Raw genomic sequence first — 24709 nt, 5'->3', positions numbered from 1 at the left:
AAAATTACATTCCATCACTGCTTAATATGATGTCCAACATCCGAAAATTTATCACAGTATGCACTAGAGATGTTAATACTCTTGACACAGATTGTCAGTTGCATACTAGAGATGTAAGATCACGTAGGGGCATCTCGAGTCCAAGTTACTGAACTAACTAGGAAAGTAGGAGAGCTTCACATAAAGTTTCTTATGTGTTCTTTGTGGCAACAAGTGTATAAGCTAAAGTGGATTCCTAAATGTACAAACAAGTGTAGATTGGTATGAATGCCAATCAGTTTTTTTTTTTTTTTTTTTTTTTTTTTTTTTTTTTTTTTTTTTTTTTTTTTTTTCCCCAGAATGGGAAACAAAACAGTGAAGTCAGTAATAACGGTTATTGATTACCACAGAGAAAGTCATCAAATAACTTTTGCAGAACTTAAGGCCAAATTACTGTTTCTAGTGGACACAGGTCTGTTTATTCACCATCCTGCCTTCATTAACAGATAATAGATATTTGTATTCGCACATGAGTCAGTCATATTGATCTACAGTTATGTAACACTACCAGTCAATTTTCATCTTTGTTGTTAAGTCATCTGGTTGCTTGTCTACTTCAGTCAATTATCAAAGCAGATTTTCTATCTTTTTACGGCGGCCTGACTGATCTTCACTACCACTGCCTCACTGATTCCACAACTTGATTGGCATGCCATGGATATCTATACCACACTATAGACACTGGCATTCTGATGATCCCTGGTAAGACTCTATATGGTGACCTACTATTTAAGTTTCTGTGTGTCACCCACTACTCACTTGCATTAGTACCTATACGCCATTCAACTGTACACCAAATTCTCACACTGCATTGAGGTCCTGTTAATGTTAGACTGTACAGACTGACACCTGAAAAGTGAAAGGTAAGCAGTCAAAATTTCTTCCTACTGTTCACCCACAGAGTCTGCCGCTCAAGCAGCCGACAGTCTTCACTGATGTACGTAGTATCAAAGAATGATAACAGTTGGTCACCAGGTGATAATTACAGACAACTTAAGGCTAAAACAGTATAAAACCACTATTTCTTCCCTCGTATTGCCTTTCTTCATGGCCATTTCATATTTTAAATGTTTGCATTCTGCCACATACCAATTACTCTTCAGAATATTTTGAAGGCTGCAGTTTGTACACTGTTGAGACTATTTGATTTTACCAAAACGCCATTTGCACTTTGTGAAACAGCACAAACTTTTCAGCGATTTACAGATGAGATGACATGTGACTTCATATTCTGCTACATGTACATCAACAACATTCTAATTCACGTTGCATGATGAGGCAGAACACTGTTGTAAGGTATTCACCTAATTGTGCGAACACAACATGGTCATTAATCCATCAAAATGAATGCTCAGAGCAGCAGAAGTTTGGAGTTTATAGGCAGCTCAGTCAGTGGGCAGTAAATGTGCCTGCTGCAGGAGAATGAGAGCTATTACAACCTTTCCCAAGCATTCCACAATATGTGAGCTAAGGTCATTCTTCGGGTTAGCCAACTATTACCGGATGTACATCTGTAACAATGCGCTGATCAATGCCCTGCCCAGAAAATTTATTAAACTTCTACATCTGCATCAACATCTATAAAGAAACTCCTCAAGCCATCGAACAGTGTGTGGCAGGGGGCACCATGTGTGGCGGAAGGACCTTGCACCACCACTAGTTACTTCCTACCTGTTCCACTCGCAAACAGAGCAAGGGAAAAGCCACTGTTTATGTGGCTCCATATGAAATGAAATGATCATATGGCATTCATTGGCCGGGATATCCCCTTTGGGGTTCGGCCGCCATATTGCAAGTCTTTTTAGTTGATGCCACTTCGGCGACTTGCATGTCAATCATGATGAAAATGATGATGAAGGACACACACAACACCCAGTCCCCTGCCAGGAATCGAACCTGGGTCCCCTTGCTTGGTAGGTGGTAATGCTAACGTTGCACTACAGAGGCGGACGTGGCTCCATATGAGCCCTATCTTATCTTCATGGTCCTTACGCGCAATGTATGTTGCCGGCAGTAAAATCGTTTGGCTGTCAGCTTCAAATGCCATTGTAACATTATGAATCAAGATAGCTGTAACGGAACTTGAATAGCGTAAAGTTATCGTTAAAAACGCACGCCACGCGATTTGTTATGATTTGGTCGGTCATAATAGTAGTAACATGCTTTTGAATACAATTAAAATATAACGGCGATACCTGTTTAGTGTTATTGGAAATAATATGTAGTAAATTAATGAGTAAGGTAGCCGATCTTATAAGAAGAGGTAAAATTGGGCATATTAAGGTGTTTTGCTTTATATCGTCTAAGCTGATGATACGGCGTCTTTTTTTCCGTTTACTCTTAGAAATAAACAAGTAAAGAAGTGCTAATTGTGCGTTGTCAAAAATATAGGGGCGAATTTTAAATAGCTAGAGTGTATAATCAGACTAACAAATGGACATTCAGTTACGAGAAATAGCAGATAGCGAAGTGTGGTCATTAAACTGAGTACACCTACAGGGCGGTCAATTCCAGGATAAGTCTATTCGCATCTCATGAGGGACGCGGTATTGAGACCATTGTTTTTTTTTTTTAATTATATCACAGAGAGCGGGCTTCAATCTATAAAAAGGAGAAAAGCTGTATCATTATCATTGACTGTTGGTGTCAAGCAACCAAAACTGTTCATCAAAGGGTTTCGGTGAATGAGTGGTGAATGCGAAATGAAACTGTGAACGAAGTTATGTTAAATAAAGCAGAAGAGACAAGACAGTTTGGTCGTATCTGTTATTATTCCATAAACTGTAACATTTCTTCTCGTACGAAGCCTTTATAGACGATCGTTATGACAATTTGCTTCGAAGGGATCTCGTAACGAGTTAAGTTTTGGGGACCTGGTCAAGTGGGGATAGTTCGTAGATCCTAACTACTGTAGCTATTCTGGAATCAGGTGCTACCGTGACCGTTGTGTGTTGTCAATGGCCTAAGGTCATCATATCTCATGCTCTAAGATCGACGCGCCTTTCCTCTTGGTATAACGGTGTCTCACGGTAACAACAACAACGCCGAGGGGGAAGGAAGATACGGTAGACCAGTTCTCTAAATTTTCTCAGTAGTGTTTCTGGAAAAGAACATTGCCTTCCTTCCAGGGATTCCCATTTGAGTTCCTGAAGGATCTTCATAACATTTCCATGTTATTCAAATCTACCAGTAACAAATCTAGCAGTCCGTCTCTGAACTGCTTCGATGTCTTCCTTCAATCTGACCTGGTACGAATCCCAAACTCTCGAGCAATAATCAAGAATAGGTTGCACCAGTGTCCCATATGTGGTCCCCTTTACAGGCGAACCACTCTTTCCTAAAATTTTACCAATAAACTGAAATTGGTCATTTGCTTTTCAAACCACAATTCTCATATGCTCGTTCAGTCTCATATTGCTTTGCAACATTACACCCAGATATTTAGACAACTTGACTCTGTCAAACAGGATACTAATAATATTGCATCTGAAAATTACAGGTTTGATCTTCCTACTCATCAGCATTAACATACATTTTTCCACATTTAGGGCTAGCTGCCATTCATCACACCAACTGGAAATTTTGTCCAAGTCATCTTGCATCTTCCTACAGTCACTCAACTGTGACACTTACCACACACCATGGTGTTATCAGCAAACAACCGCAAATTGCTGACCACTCTTTCTGCCAAATCATTTATGTATGTAGAGAACAACAGTGGTCATGTTACACTTCCCTGATGTACTTCTCATGATACCCTTGTCTCCAATGAACTCTCACCGTTGAGGACAACATACTGGATTCTATTACTTAAGAAGTCTTCGAGCCACTCACATATCTGCAAACTTATTCCATATGCTCATACCTTCATTAATACCCTGCGATGGGGCACCATGTCAAATGCTTTTTGGAAATATAGAAATATGTAATCTGCCTGTTGCCCTTCATCCATAGTTCGCAATATATCATGTGAGAAAAAGGCAAGCTGAGTTTCGCACAAGCATTGCTTTCTAAGAGCATGCTGATTTGTGGACATAAGCTTCTCAGTCTCAAGAAAATTTATTATATTCAAACTGAGAATATGTTGAAGGATTCTGCAGCAAACAGAAGTTAGGGATATTGGTCTGTAATTTTGCGGGTCCTTTCTTTTATCCTTATATACTGGAGCTACCTTCACTTTTTCCAGTTGCTTTGGACTTTGTGCTGGGCAAGAGGTTCATGATAAACGCAGGCTAGGTAAGAGGCCAATGCCGTAGAGTACTCTTTGTAAAACTGAATTAGGCTTCCATCCAAACCTGGTGATTTATTTGCTTTCAAACCTTTCAGTTGTTTCTCTACACCAGGCATGTTTATTACTATGCCTCCCATACAAGAACCTGTCTGACACTCAAATGATGGTATGTTTGTACTATTCTCCTGTGTGAATGATTCCTGAATGTTAAATTTAAAACTTCGCCTTTCGTTTTGCCATCTTCAACTGCCATCCAGACTGGCTGGTCAACATATACCTGAATGGAAGACTTAGACCCACTAAGCGATTTTACATAAGACCAGAATTTTCTTGGGTTCTCTGCCAGATCTTTTGCTAAGGTGTGATGGTGGTAGCTGTTGTATGCTTTGTGCATAGATCTTTTCGCAGACGCACAAATTTCTGCAACCTTCAATTGTCCTCATTTGTTCATTTCCTTTTGAACTGAGAGTGCAATAGACTCCGCTTCCTCAGCATCCTCCGAACCATGGTGGGTCTTTTCCGTCCTTTATCCACTTACTAGACATAACTCCCCAGGCCACAATTTACAAGCTGCTTAAACTTTGGCAATAATACCTCTATACACATCTTACGGGAACAAGTGATGCCTGTTCACTGTCTAAGTAAGATATCAATAGCTGCTATATCTAGCAGAGCCTTCTTGACTAATTTATTAACTTTCGTAATCATAGCTGCTATGATGGCATCATGATCGCTAATCCCCATTTCTATATTGACATTGTCGATAAGGACCAGCCTATTTGTAGCTACAAGGTCTAAAATATTTCCATTGTGTGTGGGCTGTTGAGCTAGCTGCTCAAGACAGTTCTCAGAAAACTTATTCAAAAGTATTTCTCATGACTATTTGTCTGTAAACCCCCCCCCCCCCCTCCCCCCACAGTGAATCCATAGACATTGCCATCTATACTCGGTAGGTCAAAGTTGTTCCCAACTAGTATCGCATGATCTGGATATCTATGCACTATTGATGGAAGACTTTCTTTGAATGACTCTAGAACTGCCACAACAGAATCGGGTGGCTGGTAAAAACATCCAACAATCAACTTAGTTTCACCTACACCCATTATATTCGACCAAATGACTTCAATGTCACACTCAACTCTGACCTCACTAGAGACAATATTTTTGTCAAATGTGATGAACATTCCTCCTCCTATGGCCTCTAATCTGCCTTTCCAATATATGTTCTACAACTCACTGTATATCTCAAAGCTTTCCATTTCCTCTTGCTAAGCAGGAGATGTATTACAGTGGACAGCTGCAGTGTATGTTGCTCCTTTGTTTCCTTTAGTACTACTTCTTTTTCTTGTTATTTTGTCTTTCTTTAAACATTTTTTTGCTTTAACATTTAGTGAAATGGGGCATTATCAGATTTAAGTACTAAGACAAGGGGCTGGTACGATTACCTGTGGGCATAAACGTCAGAGTGTGAATTATTATGACAACAAAAACAATCAACTTTTGACAGTGTAATGTAACTGAATAGATAAAATATCTACTCACCATGCAGTGGCAGAACACACATATAAAAGAAAGTTATGATTAGGCAAGGTTTCAGAGCCAGTGGCTCCCTCTTTAGACTGAAGGGTTGAAGGGGAAGCAAGAGGGGTGAAGCAAAAGGACTAGAGAGGTCTAGGAAAAGGGGTAGAGTTTGGAAAAGTCACTCAGAACCTCGGGTCATGGGAGACTTATGGGACAGGATGAGAAGAGAAGACTGGTTGTTGGGGACTGGATCGGACAAGATTTGAAAACCTGAGAGCTTAGAGGTAGAACACAGGGTAATGTGCAAGGTAGAGCTTAATGCTAAAACAATGTGTATGTGTTAATAAGAGTAAGAAGCTAAGTGCATTGTACATAACATAGGTGTGAGGGGATGGCGAAAAATATACAGGTAAGAAAATGAAAGATGTAGAAAACTAAAATGAAGCAAAGAAAGGAGTAGTTACTGTAAAGAAATGCTGAGATGGAAGAAATTAACGTAAAGTAAGACCATGTCGGTGGCAAGAATCAATGACATGTTGTAGCACTAGTTCCCATCTGTGGAGTTCTGAGAAACTGGTGTCTGGAGGAAGAATCCATATGGCACATGAGGTGAAACAGGCACCAAGGTCACTTTTGCCATATTGTAGAGCATGCTTTGCAACAGGATATTGTATGTTGCCAATATATACCCTCTACCTATGCCCATTCATCCTTACTGATAATGTGGTGGTAATCATGCTGATGTAGAAGGCCAAATAATGTTTGCATGTTGGCTGGTATACGACCTGTTGTTTCACAGGTGGCCCTCCTTTTGGTAGTATATGTTTTCCTGTTAAAGGGCTGCTATAGGTGTTGGCAGGAGGGTGCATAGGGCAACTCTTGCAGCAGGGATGGTCACAGGGGTAGGAGCCGTAGGGTAGGGAGATGGGTGTAGGAGGAGGGTAAGGTCTGACAAGAATATTGCGGGGAATGGGAGGCTGGCAAAAAGCTACTCTAAGTGTGGTGGGCAAAATCTCAGACAGAATGGACCTCATTTCAGGCCATGATTTTAGGAAGTCATGGCGTTGTCGAAGTAGGTGATTAATATATTCCAGACCAGAATAATACTGAGTGACCAGTGGTGTGCTCCGAAGATGTTTTTTGAGGGGATGAGCAGTACTAGCATTGCATGTGAAGGCTGAGGTGAGAATGGTTGTGTATTGATAAGAAGAGTCTGCACCCTAACAAATACATTTGCCTCAAATGCCAAGGCTGTGTGGAAGGGAACATTTGACGTGGAAAGGATGGCAACTGTCAAAATGTAAGCCCAGTTTTTTGTTAGTAGGTTTAATGTAGACAGACGTGTGTAGCTGGGCTTTGATGAAGGCAAAATCAACATCAAGGAAAGTGGCAGGGGATTCAGAATAGGACCATGTGAAATATAACTGGGAGAAGGTATTCAGAGATTCCAGGAATTTTAACAGGTCAGCCTAGCCATGAGTCCGTATGGTAAAGATGTCGTCAATGTATCTAAACCAAACCAGGATCTAAAGACTTATGAATCCCAAGAAAGCCCCCTCCAAGCAACCCATGAAAAGGTTTGCATAGGAAGTCATCGTCCTTGTTGCCATGGCCATAGCCCTGATTTGTTTGTAGGCCTGCCCCTCAAAGGTGAATTAGTTGTTGGTAAGTATAAAGTTGATTAAGGTGAGTAGGAAGGATGTCATAGTTTTGGAATCAGATGGGTGCTGAAATGCTCAGCAGCAGACAGACCATGTACATGGGGGATGTTAGTATAGAGGGAGACGGCATCAATGTTGACAAGCAAGGTGTGTGATGAGAGTGGGACAAACCCATATTTCAAACAATCAAGTAAATGGTTGGTGTCTTTAATGTAGGAAGGAACTCTTTGTGCTAGGGGTTGTAGGTGTTGAGCAGCTAAGGCAGATATACATTTGGTGGGTGCTTTGAAGCCAGCAGCTTTAAGACGGACAAATTGGCTGGGTTTGTGGATCCTAGAAAGAACGTAAAAGGTTGGGGTGCACGGTTTTGGTGGGGGTGAGAAGTTCTATGGATTGAGGTGTTAGTCCTTGTGAGGGACCTGATGTTTTAAGGAGGAACTGCAGATAATTTGAATCACAGGTAAGGGATCTTAATGGTAGATGCTGCATGTAGAGGTGTCGGACAGCTGGCGTAGACCTTCACTAACATACTCCTTTCGATCAAGTAACACAGTGGTAGATTCTTTGTCTGCTGGGGGGGATAATGATGGAGTCATCAGCTTTTAGGGAATGTAAAACCTGGAGAGGACATGTTAGGGTCATGTTGTAGAGGCCTGAGGAAGGTTTGTGAAGCAACACTGGATGTGAGGAGTACTTGGAAGACTTCTAAGGAATGATCCTGAGGTAGTGGTGGTTGATCATGTCGGGGTCATGGTCAGAACTGTTCAAGTTCATGTTGCTGTTGGAAAGTGTTTGGGATTGGATCACATAACGACATGTCCAGTTGACATTACATGAGAAGGAAAGTAGGTCCTTCACTGAAGCAGCATGATCAAATGCAGGTTTAAGGCTGGAAGTGAGACCCTTGGATAATACAGGTAACTCAGGAGAGTAGAGTGCTTTAGGCAGCAGATTGAGGACACTGCACTGTTGTGATGGGTTCTTGTGATTATGAGTTACTGGTCTGAGAAGCAATGATGAAGTCTGTGGGATGTGAAGGCATTTGGCCAAGCTTGGTTTGTAGAAGAGGAGTGGTGGTTGATGGTGTGGCTGTTTAGAGAGCTGCAGAGGGACAAGAAGGAAACACCACTGTTGAGGTAGTTTTGGAGAAGATAGGATAACTTTTTGAGGTGAAGTCTGGCACGCTGTTGCAGTTCAAAGTTGGCTTGGTGGGTGATACCATCCAAGGAAACATGAGGGGCAGATAACTGCAGGATTTTGTAGAAGGAGAGAAGTCTGGTGGAGTGGAAACTGGCTGATGAGGTGTATAGATCGCAGATTAGATGGAAAGACCAAGAGATTTCTGTATTTGAAACTGTAACAGAGCCTGGTGTAGAGCAGGATTACATCCTGAAGCAGGGACTTTCAATGTTAGGCCTTTTGGAGTAACTCCAAGGGACAAGCACACTTCAAGAAACATAATGTGGGACATTAGTTCTGATAGCACGAAAGTATGTTTTTGAAAAGAACGAATGTAATATGTGATGGGATTCATCATGGCAAGAGAGGACAATTTTGAGTGTTAGAAATTGTTGAAGTGGCATAAAAGACTAGCAGGGGTGGATAAAAGATAGAAAGATGACAGAAAAGCAAGGAAAAAATTCAGATAAAAATGAGAAAAATTCGTATAAAAATTGTGAGAACAGACAATAGTTAACAAGAGGTAATAAGTGGTCAAGAATTTTTCACTAGAAAAGTGGTCTATTTGATATGAAAAAAATTATTGGAAAAGAAAAAACAATTGACTGGACAAGGTGTGAATATGGACAAAATCTTAAAAACAGGGCGAACAGAAAGAGAAAGTCATAGGAGAAAACATAAACTACTTAGCTTGGCAATTAAAATAATGTAGGAGACAGCAGTAAAAGTTGATCAGAGCAGTTTAATGAATAACAAAAGCACAAAAATTTTAAAGAATTACATATTAAAAAGATAAAAGGAGGGTGGGAAAGAAAATAGATGTCAAATTTACTTTAATTGACTTCCTAAAATCATGCCCTGAAATGAGATCCATTCTGTCTGAGATTTTGCCCACCACACCTAGAATAGCTTTTCGTGACATCCCAGTCTTTGCAATACTCATGTCAGACTGTATGCTCCTTATGCACCCATCTCCCTACCCTATTGCTCCTACCCCATGTGACCATCCCTGCTGCAAGACTTGCCCTAAGGCATCCTCCTACCACCAGCTATACCATCCTTGTAACAGGCAAAACATATACTATCAAAGGGGTAGCCTCCCATGAAACGACACGTCATATACCAGCTTTTATGTAAACACTGTTTGGCTTTTTAAATCAGCATGACTACCACCAATTTATCAGTTATGATGAATGAGTGTAAGTGGAGGGTGTATACTGGCAACACACAATATCCTGTTGCAGAGCATGCTCTACAACATGACAATCATGACCTCGGTGCCTGTTTCACAACATGTGCTATCTGGATTCTTCCCCCAGACACCAGTTTCTCAGAACTCAGTGGGAACTAGCGCTACAACATGTCCTTGGTCCTCACCTTTCACCAGGCCTTAATTTATGTTAATTTCTTCTGTCTCAGCATTTCTTCACAGTAACTACTCCTTTCTTTACTCCATTTTAGTTTTCTGGACCTTTCACTTTCTTACCTGTCTTATTTTTTGCTGTCCCCTTGCTAGCTCTGTTAATGTACAATGCACTTAGCTTCTCACATTTATTAACTCATACACAATATTTTAGCAGTAAGTTCTGTCTTGCATATTACCCTGTCTTCCACGTTTAAGCTCTCAGCAGGTGCAGTCTCCAACAATCAGTCTTTCCTTCCCAGCCCGTCCGGTAAGTTCCCCTGACGTGGGGTTCTGGGTGACTTTTCCAAACTCCATCCCTTTTCTTAGACTTCTCCAGTCATTTTGCTTCACCCCTCTTGCGTCCCCCACAACCCTTAGCCCTGAAGAAGGAGCCACTGGCTCTTCAACCTTGCCCAATTACAACCTTCTTTTATGTGTGCGTTCTGCCGCCACTTGGTGAGTAGATTTTTTATATATCCAGTTACATTTTAAAGTATGGATGGAATACATCTACACTACACTACATGTTATTTTTATCTAGTTACCTTTTATTTTTCAGTCATCATCTTATCGGCTGTTTCATATGCATTCTCTTTCTGTTTCCCTTCTCTCAGTCCTACAGTGGTATCTGTGATTTTGTTTTTCATCTGACTTATGCTAATATCAGTCAAGAAGTGAACTACATTTTTGTTGTCTCCTTCTCCACAAAAAAGAAAACTATTAAACTGACAATATAGGCAGAGACAAATTAATTTGCATGTAATCTGTAGTTCACTTAATCTTTACTCAGAAATGGTCATTTTAATACAATTATTAAATGGGACAAATCAACATTTACTAGCAATAGAGATGGAAAATGACAGATGTATTACAAGTGGATAGTGTCTTTATTGGTTTCAAGGCTCCCATAGCAGATGCAGCACTCTTAGTTCACCCGTCATATATCGTCATATGCAAATGACAATCTTACTTGGAAAGCTAGCTTGGTGACTGCATGCCACGGATAGTCTAATTGTGGTACTTGGCACTGAAACCGGTAGCCAATAGCCTGAATGAGCGGTGCAACAATGGACTACAGCAAATCATTTTCTCTGATTGTGTTGGTCATTGTTCCTACTGACAGTATGTCAGAAACATGTGGAAGTATATGTTTTAATTTTCATCCGTACCAACCTTTTTAATAAACCCTTCTTTTGTGTTATTGAAGCAGTCCTTCAATGTGTAGTATGCATTGTGTAAGAGGTGTGCTTTAACAGTCTTATTAAACATTTTGATTTTAATTATCTTGTTCATTTCCATAAGCTGTTTATTCCAGCAGATTCTCAGAAAATACTGTTTCGAGCAGTTTGTTTATTTTTTCCTGCTACATATAAATTAACTCTAGTTCTTGTTCCATGGTAATATTATGATTGCTACTAAATTAATATTATGATTGCTACTCACCATATAGTGGAGATGTTGAGTTGCAGAGATGTTGAGTTGCAGACAGGCGCGCACACACACACACACACACACACACACACACACACGCGCGACCACTGTCTCTGGCTGCTGAGGCCATGTTCCATGGTAGTTAACAGAGCTGGCAGTGTAATAGTTACTAATGTTCTTTTTTAATGCATTAGTAGGTGTACTCAGATAGAATCCCCAACTATTTATGGAGATTTTTTGCAGTAAGTCTGGTTATTGTTTTCATTATTGTTCCTATGAATCATTTTTGAAGTCGATCCCTGAAAATTGATACTGTAGCTAAGGACTGAATCTTCACAGTAATAGTATATAACACTGAGACACATGCTTTTAAATACTGATTACAGGACTCTAAAGACATGTTTTACCATAAATAATGGATATTAGAGTTAATAGTTAATACTATGTCATAAGTGCAGTTACATATCTTTTTTTTTCCATTCCAGATTTGGAAAGAAATACTGATGCCTCCACAGACTTTAGTGCGTAGTTGCATATAACTTGTTTTGCCATCATATATGTAATACATATAATGTGAATAAGACGGTCCATGATGGAATAATGACAGTATTATGATAGACTGCTACACACCATACGGTGGAGATGCTGAGTTGCAGATATGCAACAAGAAAAATACTGTCAAACAAGTAAGCTTTTGGCCGAAAAGGCCTTCTTCAGAATTAGTGGAAGCATACAGGGACAACGAGATGGAGAGATGGTAGGTCAGCTAAGTGCAGTCAGGAGGGCAGTGGGGGGGATGGGGGGGGGGCGAAAAGGGAGAGAAGAAATGGAGCTGTGGGTGCATTACTGGAATTGAGGGCTGTGTAGTGCTGGAGTGGGAACAAGAAAGGAGAGAGATTGGTGTACGACAATGACTAACAAACTTTGAGGCCAGAAGAGTTACGGGAATGTAGGAAATGTTGGAGGGAGATTTCTCACCTGTGCAGTTCAGAAAAGCTGGTGTTGGCAGGAAGGATGAAGATGGCACAGGATGTGAAGCAGTCATTTTAATAAAGAATGTTGTGTTGGACAGTGTGCTCAGCAACTGGGTGGTCCAGCTGTTTCTTTGCCACAGTTTGTCAGTGGACGTTCATGTGGGCAGAGAGCTTGTTAGTTGTCATGCTCATGTGGAATACAGCACAGTGGTTGCAGCATAGCCTGTAGATCACATAACTAGTTTCACAAGTAGCCCTGTCTCTGAGGGAATAGGTGATACTTGTGACTGGACTTTAGTGGGTCGTGATGGGAGGATGTATTGGACAGGTCTTACAATTAGGTCTATTACAGGGATATGAGCCATGAGCCGTGAAGCAAGGAGCTGGGAGCAGGGGTTGTTCTGGGATGGACAAAGGTATTGTGTAGGTTCAGTGAGTGGTGGAATACTACTGTGTGAGGTTTGGGAAGGATAGTGGATAGGACATTATTCATTTCACAGCATGACAAGAGGTAGTCAAAACCCTGACGGAGAATGTGATTCAGTTGCTCCAGTCCTGGGTGGTACTGAGTCACGAGGGGAATGCTCCTCTATGCCTGGAGTGTGGGACTTTGGGAGGTAGAGGATAACTGTAGAGAGAAGGCACAGGAGATCTTTCAGTGCACTTGCAGTCCTTTTAAATCTTTCCTTTTCCACTGCTCTTCCCTCCTGCCATCCGTCCAACCTCCTGATTCCATCTAGCTGCCCTATCCTTTCTCCACCTTGTCCCTGTATGCCTCCACAAGCAGCACTTTACCATCCTCCCGTCCCCTCCATAACACAGCCTCCTCCTTAGTCCCACCATCCAGACTGCTCCTCCCATCATGTGCTGCTGCTCACAGTCTGGCCTCAGCAGCCAGAGACTGTTGTCGTGAGTGTGTGAGTTGCATTCGTGTGTGTGTGTGTGTGTGTGTGTGTGTGTGTGTGTGTGTGTGTGTTTTGTCTTCTAATTCTGACGAAGGCCTTTTTGGCTGAAAGCTCACTTGTTTGACCCTCTTGTTGTTGTTGCCTATCTGTTACTCACCATCTCCGCTGTATGGTGAGTAGCAGTTTTTCCTTTCATATTATTGTTATGGATATGACTGTCTTGATTCTCACAGTCTTTTTCTTTCCAAATAACAGGGTTTCCTATTTTTTTCACTGCTAAACTGTTTCTCTGTTATGGTGCAAACAAAGAAGTTTTGCATTTGTTGTTAATAGAAGATGAAAGCATTGCTTATGTGAAACTCAGCTTGCCCTTTTCTGACATGATATCCTGTGAACTATGGATGAAGGGAAGCAGGCAGATTCCTTATTCATAGATTTCTGAAAAGTGTTTGACACGATGCCCCACTGCAAACTGGTAAGAAAGGTACAAGTATATGGAATAGATTCCCAGATATGTGAGTGTTTCGAAGGCTTCTTAGTTAATAGAACCTAGTATGCTTTCCTTGACAGTGAGCATTCATCAGAGACATGAGTACCATCAGGAGTGCCCCAGGGGAGTGTGATAGGACTGCTGTTGTTTTCTGTATAAATAAATGATCTGATGGACACAAGGAGCAGCAGTCAGAAGCGTTTTGCTGATGATGCTGTGGTGTATTGAAATATACCATTGTTGAGTGCCTGAAGGAGAATACAAGATGACATAGACAAAATTTCCAGTTGGTGTGATGAATTGCAGCTACATCTAAACATAGAAAAATATAAGTTAACATAAATGAGCAGGAAAAACAATCATGTAGTGTTTGAGTACACCATTAGTAGTGTTCTGCTTCATACAGTCACATCAATTAGTTAGGCAAACATTTCAAAACGATATGAAATGGAATGAACATGTAAGGATTGTAGTAGGGAAAGTGAATGATCATGTTTGGTCAATTAGGAGAAATTTTAGGGAGGTTTGGTCTATTTGTAAATGAGACCATGTGTAGAACACTACTGCAACCCATTCTTGAATATTGCTCAAGTGTTTGGGATCCCCACCATGTCAGATTAAAAGAAGACATCAAAGCAATTCAGAGGTGCACTGCCGGATTTGTTATCAATTGGTTCGATCAACATGCAAGTATTATGGAGATATTTCGGTTACTCAAAAAATGTGAATCCCTGGAGGGAAGACGGCATTCTTTTCAAGAAACACTATTGAGCAAATTTAGAGAACAGGCATTTGAAGCTGACTGCAGAACAATTCTTCTGCTACCAATGTACATTTCACATAAAGACCACCAAGATAAGATAAGAGAAATTGGGGCTTGTGCAGAGGCATACAGATAGCTGTTTTTGCCTCACTCTTGTTTGCAAACATAATGGGGAAGAAATGATTAGTAGTGGTACAGTGTATGTTCCACCATGCACCATATACTGGCTTGCGGAATATGAATGTAGATGTAGATTTAAAATAAGAGTAAGCTTCGAGCAGCAGATGGGAACATAGAAAACAACACACACACACACACAGTGAGAGAGCAAGTGCAATTTTGTGAGAAGAAGGAAACTGTCCGTTTCTTCAGATGTACTGGAATACCTCCACTTTATTTTCCAATATGTTTACTGGTCAAGGATATACCCAGTGAGGGGCAGCAAAAGTCAGTACATTGTACTATAGAATCATATTAGTAGTTTGTAGCTTTAGTATGTTTGGTTAGTAGTGAACACATTTTTTTATAGTTTTGTGCTTCATTTTATAAGTAATTATATTTGTCCTTGAAACTAAAAAAATGAGTTGCCTCCCCATTCTCACCCTCAGCACTGTGCCCCTTTGCTCAGATCCTGGGTATATACTAGACTAAATCCATTTTAGATAAATTGTGGTTTACACAGCCTCAACACAAGACACAAAAACTAGTTCCATGTAAGCTTTACTTCCTTGTCAGGAGTTTGGAGTGGCTTGTCTTAGTGTAAATGCTATTAACAAACTATCTGTTGACATAAGGCAAATAAAGAAAAGGTAATTTTGTATTTTAATAATATTGTGATCATTTTTACCTCTTTCCAGATGAGAAATGTTAAGAAGTTGTTAGAAATATGATTACTTGTGGATTTTGAAATATATTAGGACATTTGTGCATACTGACCATGAGTAATTCAAATTTGGAGAAAGCAGCTACCAGCATACTTTGTCGTGCTGTTGAGCTAGATGAGAAGCGTCGTTTCACTGAAGCACTGGTTTGCTACCAGGAGGGTCTACAACTTCTGGTGAATTTTCTCAAAAGTAAGTTGTTTGAAAAGAGTGCCAGCATGATAAAAAAATGCAATATGCCTATGTGCTAGTTAATATTTCTTTATGAGCTTATTAACTGATTATTGGCATTGTGTTAACTGATTATTGGCATTGCCTCCTTACTTATTCATCCCAGTCTTCTGTTAGACAGGAAAAAGAATCAGATCTGTCTATAGCGTAAAAACAAAATAATTTTATTGACTTGTTTTCGGAAGTATGAATGCAGGACGCAGAAAATAAGTCTTTGCAATTCACCATAATATTGACTTAACCCACTAGTTGAGTAGTGTCTTCTCCAAGAGTGAAAATAAATTGATTCATGGGTGAACTTACCACTGAGCAAGTAACATAAAGTTAATGTGATGAGACTGGGTCCAACAAATTTTATTGGTGCCAATCATAATTTTGACTAATTGACATTATCACGTTATACACTGCCTGACAAAAAATGTGAAACACCCAGAAGTGTTGTCAGATGTCAATGGACCTTTGTTCACATACACACCATCAGTGGATATGTAAATGATTAGATTTGCAATTCTCTGTGCCATATAGAATAGCTACTAGAATGAATTAGTGTTGTTCATTTTTAGTGTTGTTACCAGGCCAGAGTCAGACATTGAATGATCACTGTTAAGGACCCACAGATGCTGCGTACGCACGAGGCAGCATTGTTGCCACCTGACTTAGTATGAAAGGGACTTCATTCTGTGTCTCCATTTGGCCTGCTGGTCAAATCGTGCAGTATCCAGATTTATGCGGTATTAGGATGTGACAGTGGCTCGATGTTGGACAACATGGAAACATGAGGGCAGCCACACTCCTCATCATGGATCTGGCCAACCACATCTGACTGCTACAAGGGAGGACTGCCATATTGTGCACTTAACATAGTGTTACTCTTTCACAAATGTGCCTACCATCTGAGAACAATTAAAGGACTCCCTGCAATATTCTGTATCATCCCACACAATTAATCGGAGACTTAACAGCAGTCAGACTAGGGAATTACTATTCCATGCATAGGCTGCTTTGAACACCACAAGACAAACAGTTGCGTTTGTAGTGGTGCTGTGATGGGGAAGCATGGACTGCTGATGAATGGCATCGCACTATATTAAGTATGAATCATGGTTCTGCACTAGCCCAAATGGTAGCACGTGTGGTCGTGACATGGAGAGAGGTCCCATTCTTCAAATGTTTTAGAGAACCACAGTGGTATTACACCTGGGGTCATGGTGTTGGGAGCAATCGGGTCATGGTTGGTAGTGATGAAGGCACAATTGTACGTCAAGAACATTCAGGATCCTCATTTGTTACCTCTCATGCAGCAGTACTGTGGTGCCATTTTTCAACAGAATAGTGATCACCTTCACACGGCATGTGTCTCTATGAACTGTGTGTGTGATGTTAAAGCACTCTCATGGGCAGCCAAGATCCCCAGAATATTTGTGGAACCAGCTCGGACATCAACTCCATCCCAATGCTATGTCGGGGTATCAAGAATCAGTTGCCCCTGTACTGCATACAATGGCTTTATGAAACCCTTCCCAACTGAATCGGTGCATGCATCTGGCCCAGAGTGGGTGCAGTGTCATAGTGCTAAATGGGTTCATATTGCCAACTCATTGTAAATTTGACTCGCTGAAATAAAATCACATTCCCTTTCAATCCACGAAGTTTCATTTTGTTGCCTCCTGCCTTCTGGGGTGTTTTTGCTATTCAACCACAAAAGTTCTCTCACACTACGAAACTAATGGACTGCCCTTATGAGTTGCTTATCATGATCCAGAGTGGAAATCTCACATGAAATTGCACTCTCTTAAGCTAAATTGAGAGAGTTTGCACTCTTTTAAGCTAAAATGAGAGAGTTGTCTGAATTAATGGGATAGGAACTGAAACTCAACCCCTCATTTTCTTGTTGCGATGATCACTGCAATTACATCATGCAGCATCGTCTTTACACCTGGCCTTTAGCTGCCGCAAAGTTTTGGTGTGTCAAGGTTATGAGAGATGACACTTTAAATTAAAGTTGTAGTGACAGCTGAGCTAGATTAAATGCATTTAGGAACCCTGATGGGCAGTTTTTGCAGGTCAGCTTCCACCCCGAGAGTAGTGTCACCAGTCAGCCTAGCAGCTCAGTGCCAATAAGAATAGAGAGTTGGCAATACCCTGTGTTTACTGTATCGTCTTCTCAGTCATTACACTCCTTCCAGTTTATCTTAAAACCTTCTCTACTATTTGAATGTCACACCAGAAATACTTGTTCCCAACAAAGTAAAATCTTCTTTGTACAACTACACAGCACTATCATGTTCTATCAATCATTTTCTATATCAGGAACCTGACTTTCGACAAATCTTCATCAAAATATGAGAGAAATTAAAATCCTTTCAAACTTCAAAAGGCAGCCAAGAGCCCACCTTCTATCACAATAATGATCTCTTCTTGCAGCTCAATCTCATCATTCCGCTCTCCCCCACCACTTTTCCCTCCCCTTGTCTACAGAGTTCACTGTTGGAATTCTTTCTTTCCTATCAACCATTTCAGTCCTCTCCTCTTTCATTATCCCTTCCACTTCTTCTAATACCAAACAAGGCTTCAGAAGTGCTAAATTAAGCATCAGTATCATTCTCAAACCCTCCATTGTTTATTATTATTATTACTAATATTTTTATTACTGCAAATGATTACTTTTGTTAATAGTGCAAATTATTATTGTTGATTTTGTTGTGTAGTAAGTAGTTAGGTTAGGTTAGTGTTTTTTAACGTCCCGTTGACAACGAGGTCATTAGAGACGGAGCGCAAGCTCGGGTTAGGGAAGGATGGGGAAGGAAATCGGCCGTGCCCTTTCAAAGGAACCATCCCGGCATTTGCCTGAAACGATTTTAGGGAAATCACGGAAAACCTAAATCAGGATGGCTGGAGACGGGATTGAACCGTCGTCCTCCCGAATGCGAGTCCAGTGTGCTAACCACTGCACCACCTCGCTCGGTGTAGTAAGTAGTTAATATGCATAATTCCTCTATTATTGTATCATCATTATTAGTGTTATTATTATTATTATTATTATTTTTATTATTGTGATTGTTATGTAATATTTTTTGTATGTGTTGTTCCTGGTCAGATGTAAGAGAGGACCTAAGGCTCTAATCTGGTCATGCTGAATACACTACAAAAAAAAAAAAAAAAAAAAAAAAAAGAAAAGATGATCTTCCATCATTTTTACATGTCGCTCACCATCATTGTCACCACCAACACCAAGAACTCCCTTACAGTTTTTAGTAGTGTCTCATCTGAATAGTACTCTTTTTTTCAGGTACTAAGTTACGTGTACCAAGTTCAGTTGAAAGTGCTTCATAATTCACACTTAGATAAATGCTCTCCATGCCTGTGTCTTCTGATAAGACATATATGCCCCTTCTCCACACCATCCGTTCTGGATCATGCTGAATGGCACGTACCTAGGCAAAGTCTGCTAGTCTTGCTCTGATACAGGTTTGGCAAACCCAAAGTTCCCAAACTGAGGAGCAGGTGGTGCCACCAGTCTTTTACAACTTAAAGCTCTGAGCATGCTATAGTGACCACGGTTACAACATATAATTTTCTGACCGCACCAGTGTGCTATTGTATACATCAGTGTTGCTACTAGTGTCAGGAAGTTTTAATTCAGCCTGGTGATGATGCGCTAGTCTTATGCTAATCCTCCTAAATAGATTGTGCCTGGAGCCTGCACAGCTGGCTAAAAAGGCTTGTGAGTTTCCACACTAGCCAATATTTCCCAAAACCTTATGGAAAGAAATTTCTAAATGTCCTGGCAGGGCGCAGCAGCTTATAGAAGCACTGTTAGTGAGAATGCAAAATGCCAGCTTTTTAGTTCCAGAGACTGAAAGAACAAGATGTTATAACAATTTTGTGAAGCAGTTTGGTGTGCGCAGATTTTTGGAGTCAGCCAGCAGCCCTCATGGGGATTAAATGGCAAGTCATGGTCTGCGCTATGCAGAGTTTCTGTTTTAAGAGTGTTTATAATTTTGGATGTCGGGAGTTAGTCAACCGATGTGATCAACAAGATCAGTTTTTCAGTTTGGAGGGCATACAAAGCATTCAAAAGTGGTCTCCCGAACACGAACGTGGAATTCTGCTGCTTAGATATTTTCATGTTTCCCTCAATAGGTGTTAGGGTTTTGTGAATATGAACTTACTCAGTTGGAAAATGACTCATAGCAGAGCATGAACTCATTAATTAGCTGGAGGCGGTGTTTAATGAATGAAAAAGACTTGACAATGTTTAATTAAAATAAAGAAATTATATTTGTTTCTGTAGAAAATGAATTTTGGTGTTTTTTGTGTGACTTTTTCATCAATGTCTGTGAACTGTATTCCCATTTTGTTGTTGTCGAGATTGTTGGTGGAATTTGTTAGGGACCAGTTGGAAGCAGTGCATGAGCTGTTAGCTATGTACATATCACAGACAAATGGTCAGATCTCAGAATCTTGCTGAGAGTAGTAAAATAGTTGCAGGAATTTTAATCATTGAATTTAGAGTAAGGAGAAGTTTTAACCATTCAAACTCTTTGAATCCTTCAATTATGCAATTTATGCACCCTAAAAAAAATGAGTAGAAGCAGCTGGGTTTCTAATATCCATGTTTTTATTTATTTATCCAAACTTCACGTAACAAGTGTATTGGCGTAAACATCTGAGTGAACCACATGACCCAATGCCATTGTCAGATTTCTATCAGTTTACTGCTCCCAACATTCTTTCACCTGACCTGGAATGACAAAGTTTCAGCAACTAACATGCCACTGTAGAGCCTCCAACAAGCCTACTCATGGTACAGTAGCTTGCGAAGGTGCAAAGAGTTTGGCAAGCTATGAACAGTGCTAAATCTTGGCAGAGCATGCTCACAGTGGTCTCCACTCAGACTTGAGCACTTCTGAATCTCAGATCCTTAGAGCCTCATAACCAATTTGCTAGGTGATCACTTGCCCATAGAGCCTTGATATCTCCATTCATTGTCATGATTTAGCTAGCTGTTAGTCAGCCAGTCTTTCTTTCACTCATAATACATTTAGTCCAGTGGGTAGCAGACTCTGACTCACTTTGCTTCTGAAGTGTGATTATTAAGCAGGACTTTCTTTGATTGTATAGGCAAAAGAAGGTACATAGGAAAGCTTTCACCTTTTTGCATACAGAAAGCATTGTACAGAATAACTCTGAAGTCAGTGAAAGACCTCTGGAATGGGGCTTTACTGTAGAAACAGTCACTTCATTTAAATACATAATTTTTCAGTGCACAAAACAACTTGATGAGCACCCAGTCATGCTAAAACTGTACACTACCCTTAATTTCAGCAAAGGGCCTGTGTCTTACATCACCTTAATGGATTTAAACTCTAATGTGTTAATGGTGAAGGGAAGGCTGATGGTTTCACTGATGTATGAAATAATATAAAAAAAAGTTTATGGTGAGCTATGAAGGGTGCTGAGAGAGGCATTGATTTACAATATATACATTCTTTCAGAATATATTAAAGCAAATTTTACCTGATAAAAGTCGGGAAATTAAACATTTATCACACAGATGAGGAAAAAAGTAAGATACTAGTATGATCAATCTTTTCATCTTTTGCCACTTCACTAAATTACTAGTGCAAAGTGTTAGCATTTTTAGAGGGGCAGAGAGCAATGAAGCTGAAAAGTTCTGTGCTTGTAAAAGTGCAGCTAATGAAGCCTACTCTTTTAAGCAATGTGCAGCAAACCATATTTGCACATAAGTCAAAATTAATTATATTATTGTCTCTATAGTAATTAACTGCCCACCCTCATCACTCAAAACTAAGCAGAAAGCATAAAAATGAAAGCCTTCTGCCTTTTCAACTCTAGTTTTATCTGGTGAATCTAATGATACTTTTACCTGTGTAATTAAGACTTTCTGGGAGAAAAAGATGAGAAACTCCACCACTAAGACTGTTCTCACATTGCTGTGAAACATCATGAGATTCAGGATACACAAAGAGAAACTGAAACTCACGACACATTAAACACCACTGCACTTATGTTTGCAAGAAGTGAATTTGAAACTCATTGATTTCACTCTGTTGAGCAGTTACATCCTTTATTCTAAGGATAACTGTACTAAGAATAAGGTCAAAAGAGAGGTTGCTGTGTTATCCCCTGAGGTTACAGACATTCATACAGCAGTTAGAAAAATTCTTGTACCAGAAAAGATAACACTTTGTTCATACTGCTTACCTCTGCAAGAGGCACTGACCTTCCACAAACTTCATAATACAACCCTTCTGACTGTTTTCACTGCTGTTAAAATTTAACACATTCATGCTTTACTTCTCCAAGGTGCCAAATTGTAGAGTCTCATAGAGCCTTAGGTGCTATGTATCCTCAACATTAGCTGGTACAAACATTTAAACACTAGTACAGGGTCATCCTTCACCATAGACGTCTGTTCCTCAGTCCCTGTAGATTCTCCTCATGGGGAAGTCGGTGATACATTGTATTCCACTGTACACTTCTTACTCTGGATCCATTTCCCAGATTAGTCCTCTAAAGGAAGCTGCCAAGAAGAATGATCAGCACAGCAAATTGGTTGCTGTACAACAAACTGACCATTTTTAATACAGAGATAGCATCTAGGAGTGGGTGGATCACATTACAAATGTGGCTCACCATACCATCTCAGAGTCCTCCATTTATCTTAGCAGATAGCCTTTCGCTTGGTAGAGCAGTAGGTGTTACTTGCAATCTCAATCAGTCATGCAGCTCTGTGATGGTTTGGATGCTGACCAGCTGCTGAAAACATGTCTTTTCAAGTCACAAAAGGAACAAACAGTTGTCACTATGAGAGAACTTAAGTGCGCAAGAGAGATCAGTCAAAGGCATGTTCTGTGAATACTACATCTCAACACATTTTATCTTTTCAACATTTTGCTCCACCAAAAGTTTTAAAGCAAAAACTTTCAGAATTGGTTACCATTCTCCAAGTGGTGCATACAAAAACTGCAAAGTGATGCTGCAGTTCTGTACAAAATTTTGTTTACCTATGAAGTATAGTTTACGAATGGTGTGCAAATCAGTTTTTGCAATATGCGTTACTGGACTGTGAAATTCCACACTTACTGAGCAAAGTGGATAAACGATGATGTTGATATGTCAATGTGTGGTGTGGGTTTCTCAAAAATTGCATCATTGTTTCCTGTTGTATTGATGAGACCCTAAATAGTAACATGCATCTACACTTCATAACAGATGTGCTCCCGCAGTTATTGAAATACATCCTGTTGGACATAAAGTAATCCATGTGGTACCATGATGGATATCCCAACCATTCTGCACAGGTAATTACAGACTTTCTTAATAGGACATTTGGAGATAATTCAATTGGTCATTTGGGAAACACAAGACAGCCAGTATGACTGCCGGCCTAACAGCTCAACTATTGTCTGTGGGGAAAATTAAAACAATGAGTTTACAAGGAAACACCAATAACTACAGGGCTGGAAGACATTAAAACCACAGTAGAAACTGTAGATTTCAGAATAAAAAAATAATTCCTTAAATACAAAAACTGACAAATAAACAGGACTAGGATAAGATGCACAAGTACTGAAGTTATATCTACATTTTTCAGACCACTGTGTAGTGTACAGGAGAGAGACATTATCATACCTCATGTCATGCTAGTGCTAAGTTTGAGGTGCTTTTTAATTTTCTTCAACTCCATTCTCCTAATTCCTGTTTTTCATGATGAAGATTTTTTAAGTATTTCAAAAGCTATAGATTTGATGGTGTTTGTTTATTCTGTATGTCAGTCAGCTCTGAACAAGCTATTTCTATGTTGCCAGCTGCTGAGCAGATGCATTTGTTCTGCTTTAAATTTTGTTAATGCTAATTTTCAAACTCTATTCCATATTAACTTCTGTTCTTTACTAGACAAATTCTTGAAGACTTTACCTTCCTTACCTTTTAGAAATGGATTCTTTGTCTCCTTCCCTTCTCCATCTGATTGTATTCCACTTCTGGCTTCTACAAAAATCTCCTTTAGGAACTTCCGTTACAAAGTAAATAGAAGTGTAATTTACATTTTTTTCTTTAAAAATTGAAACATTAACACAGTAAGTAGCCATTATCCAGTTGTGTGAGATATAGAAATATAGAAACTGAGTAGTTTTTGCATTTTGTTTCATCAGAGTTTTCTTTTTTATTAGCTGAAGGAAATGCCCAGAAAAAGTCAGCTGTGCGTGGGAAGATTGAAAGTTATATGCAGCGTGCAGAGAAACTGAAAAAACATATAGAAACACAGAAAGATGCTGGTAGTTTCCATGAACAAGTTGTGATTGACAACGATTCAAGAGGTCATAGTTACAAAAGTGTCTTTGGCCGTTTCCTTGATGCAGATGTTACAGGAGTCAGAGTAGAGGATCCTTATATTAGAACATTTCATCAGGTATGTTTTTTTGTCATTATAATTCTAAGGTAATTATGAAAAGGATAGCTGCTGTCACCATAAAGATGACATATTGATTTGGAGCCAGGTACAGCAAAAATACTGTTACACTGTGAGCTTTCAGCCAAAGCATTCATCAAAAAAGAAAGGAAAACACGCACACATGCACACAAGCAGGCACACATGATGACTATCTTTGTGGGCTCTGGCCAGACTACAACTGTTGTGTTGAATGAAAGCAACAATCTGGAGTGGGCAGGGAAGGGGAGAGATAGCAGTGCATGAGTGAGGAAGAGAGAAGAGAACTTTCCAGCAGAGCATGCAAGTCATAGAAGATGGCAGGACAATGCTGCCAAGTGTAGATTGGATGGCTTTGGGGGAAGGGATAGGAGGGTGGGGGTGGGGGGGAAAGGGAGGGAGTGAAAAAGGAAAGGAGCAAGGAAGGGAAAAGATTGGTGGGTGCATTGGTAGAGAGTGGCGCACAATAAGGGAGAGGGGGCATGAATTGGGAGGATGTTATAGTATAAAAGGGTCAGAAACTGTTGGGTGGAAGGTGTAGGG

General features: G+C 40.1%; 1 protein-coding gene and 1 non-coding gene across 11 annotated transcripts in view; one reads left to right on the top strand and one right to left on the bottom strand.

Annotated features, from left to right (window-relative positions):
* Positions 1-24709, top strand: part of LOC126095298 (MIT domain-containing protein 1-like) — a 117992-nt gene that overhangs the window by 26003 nt on the left and 67280 nt on the right. For 9 of the 10 annotated variants that reach the window (XM_049910089.1, XM_049910085.1, XM_049910083.1 and 6 more), the window contains 2 exons: positions 15457-15672; positions 23910-24148. In XM_049910089.1, coding sequence (XP_049766046.1) covers positions 15537-15672; positions 23910-24148 — 375 coding nt within the window. In that variant the 5' untranslated portion in view covers positions 15457-15536. Of the gene's footprint in view, positions 1-12028; positions 12154-15456; positions 15673-23909; positions 24149-24709 lie in introns of those variants that run through there. The other variant, XM_049910090.1, reaches the window with a different exon arrangement.
* Trnaa-cgc (transfer RNA alanine (anticodon CGC)) lies at positions 18601-18673 on the bottom strand. The gene has a single exon. It is a non-coding gene; the product is annotated as a tRNA-Ala (tRNA).

Source organism: Schistocerca cancellata, chromosome 8 (genome assembly GCF_023864275.1).
Source record: "Schistocerca cancellata isolate TAMUIC-IGC-003103 chromosome 8, iqSchCanc2.1, whole genome shotgun sequence".
NCBI classification, from domain to species: domain Eukaryota; kingdom Metazoa; phylum Arthropoda; class Insecta; order Orthoptera; family Acrididae; genus Schistocerca; species Schistocerca cancellata.
Note: the sequence above shows the minus strand (reverse complement) of the source record. Positions and strands in the feature narration are given on the sequence as shown.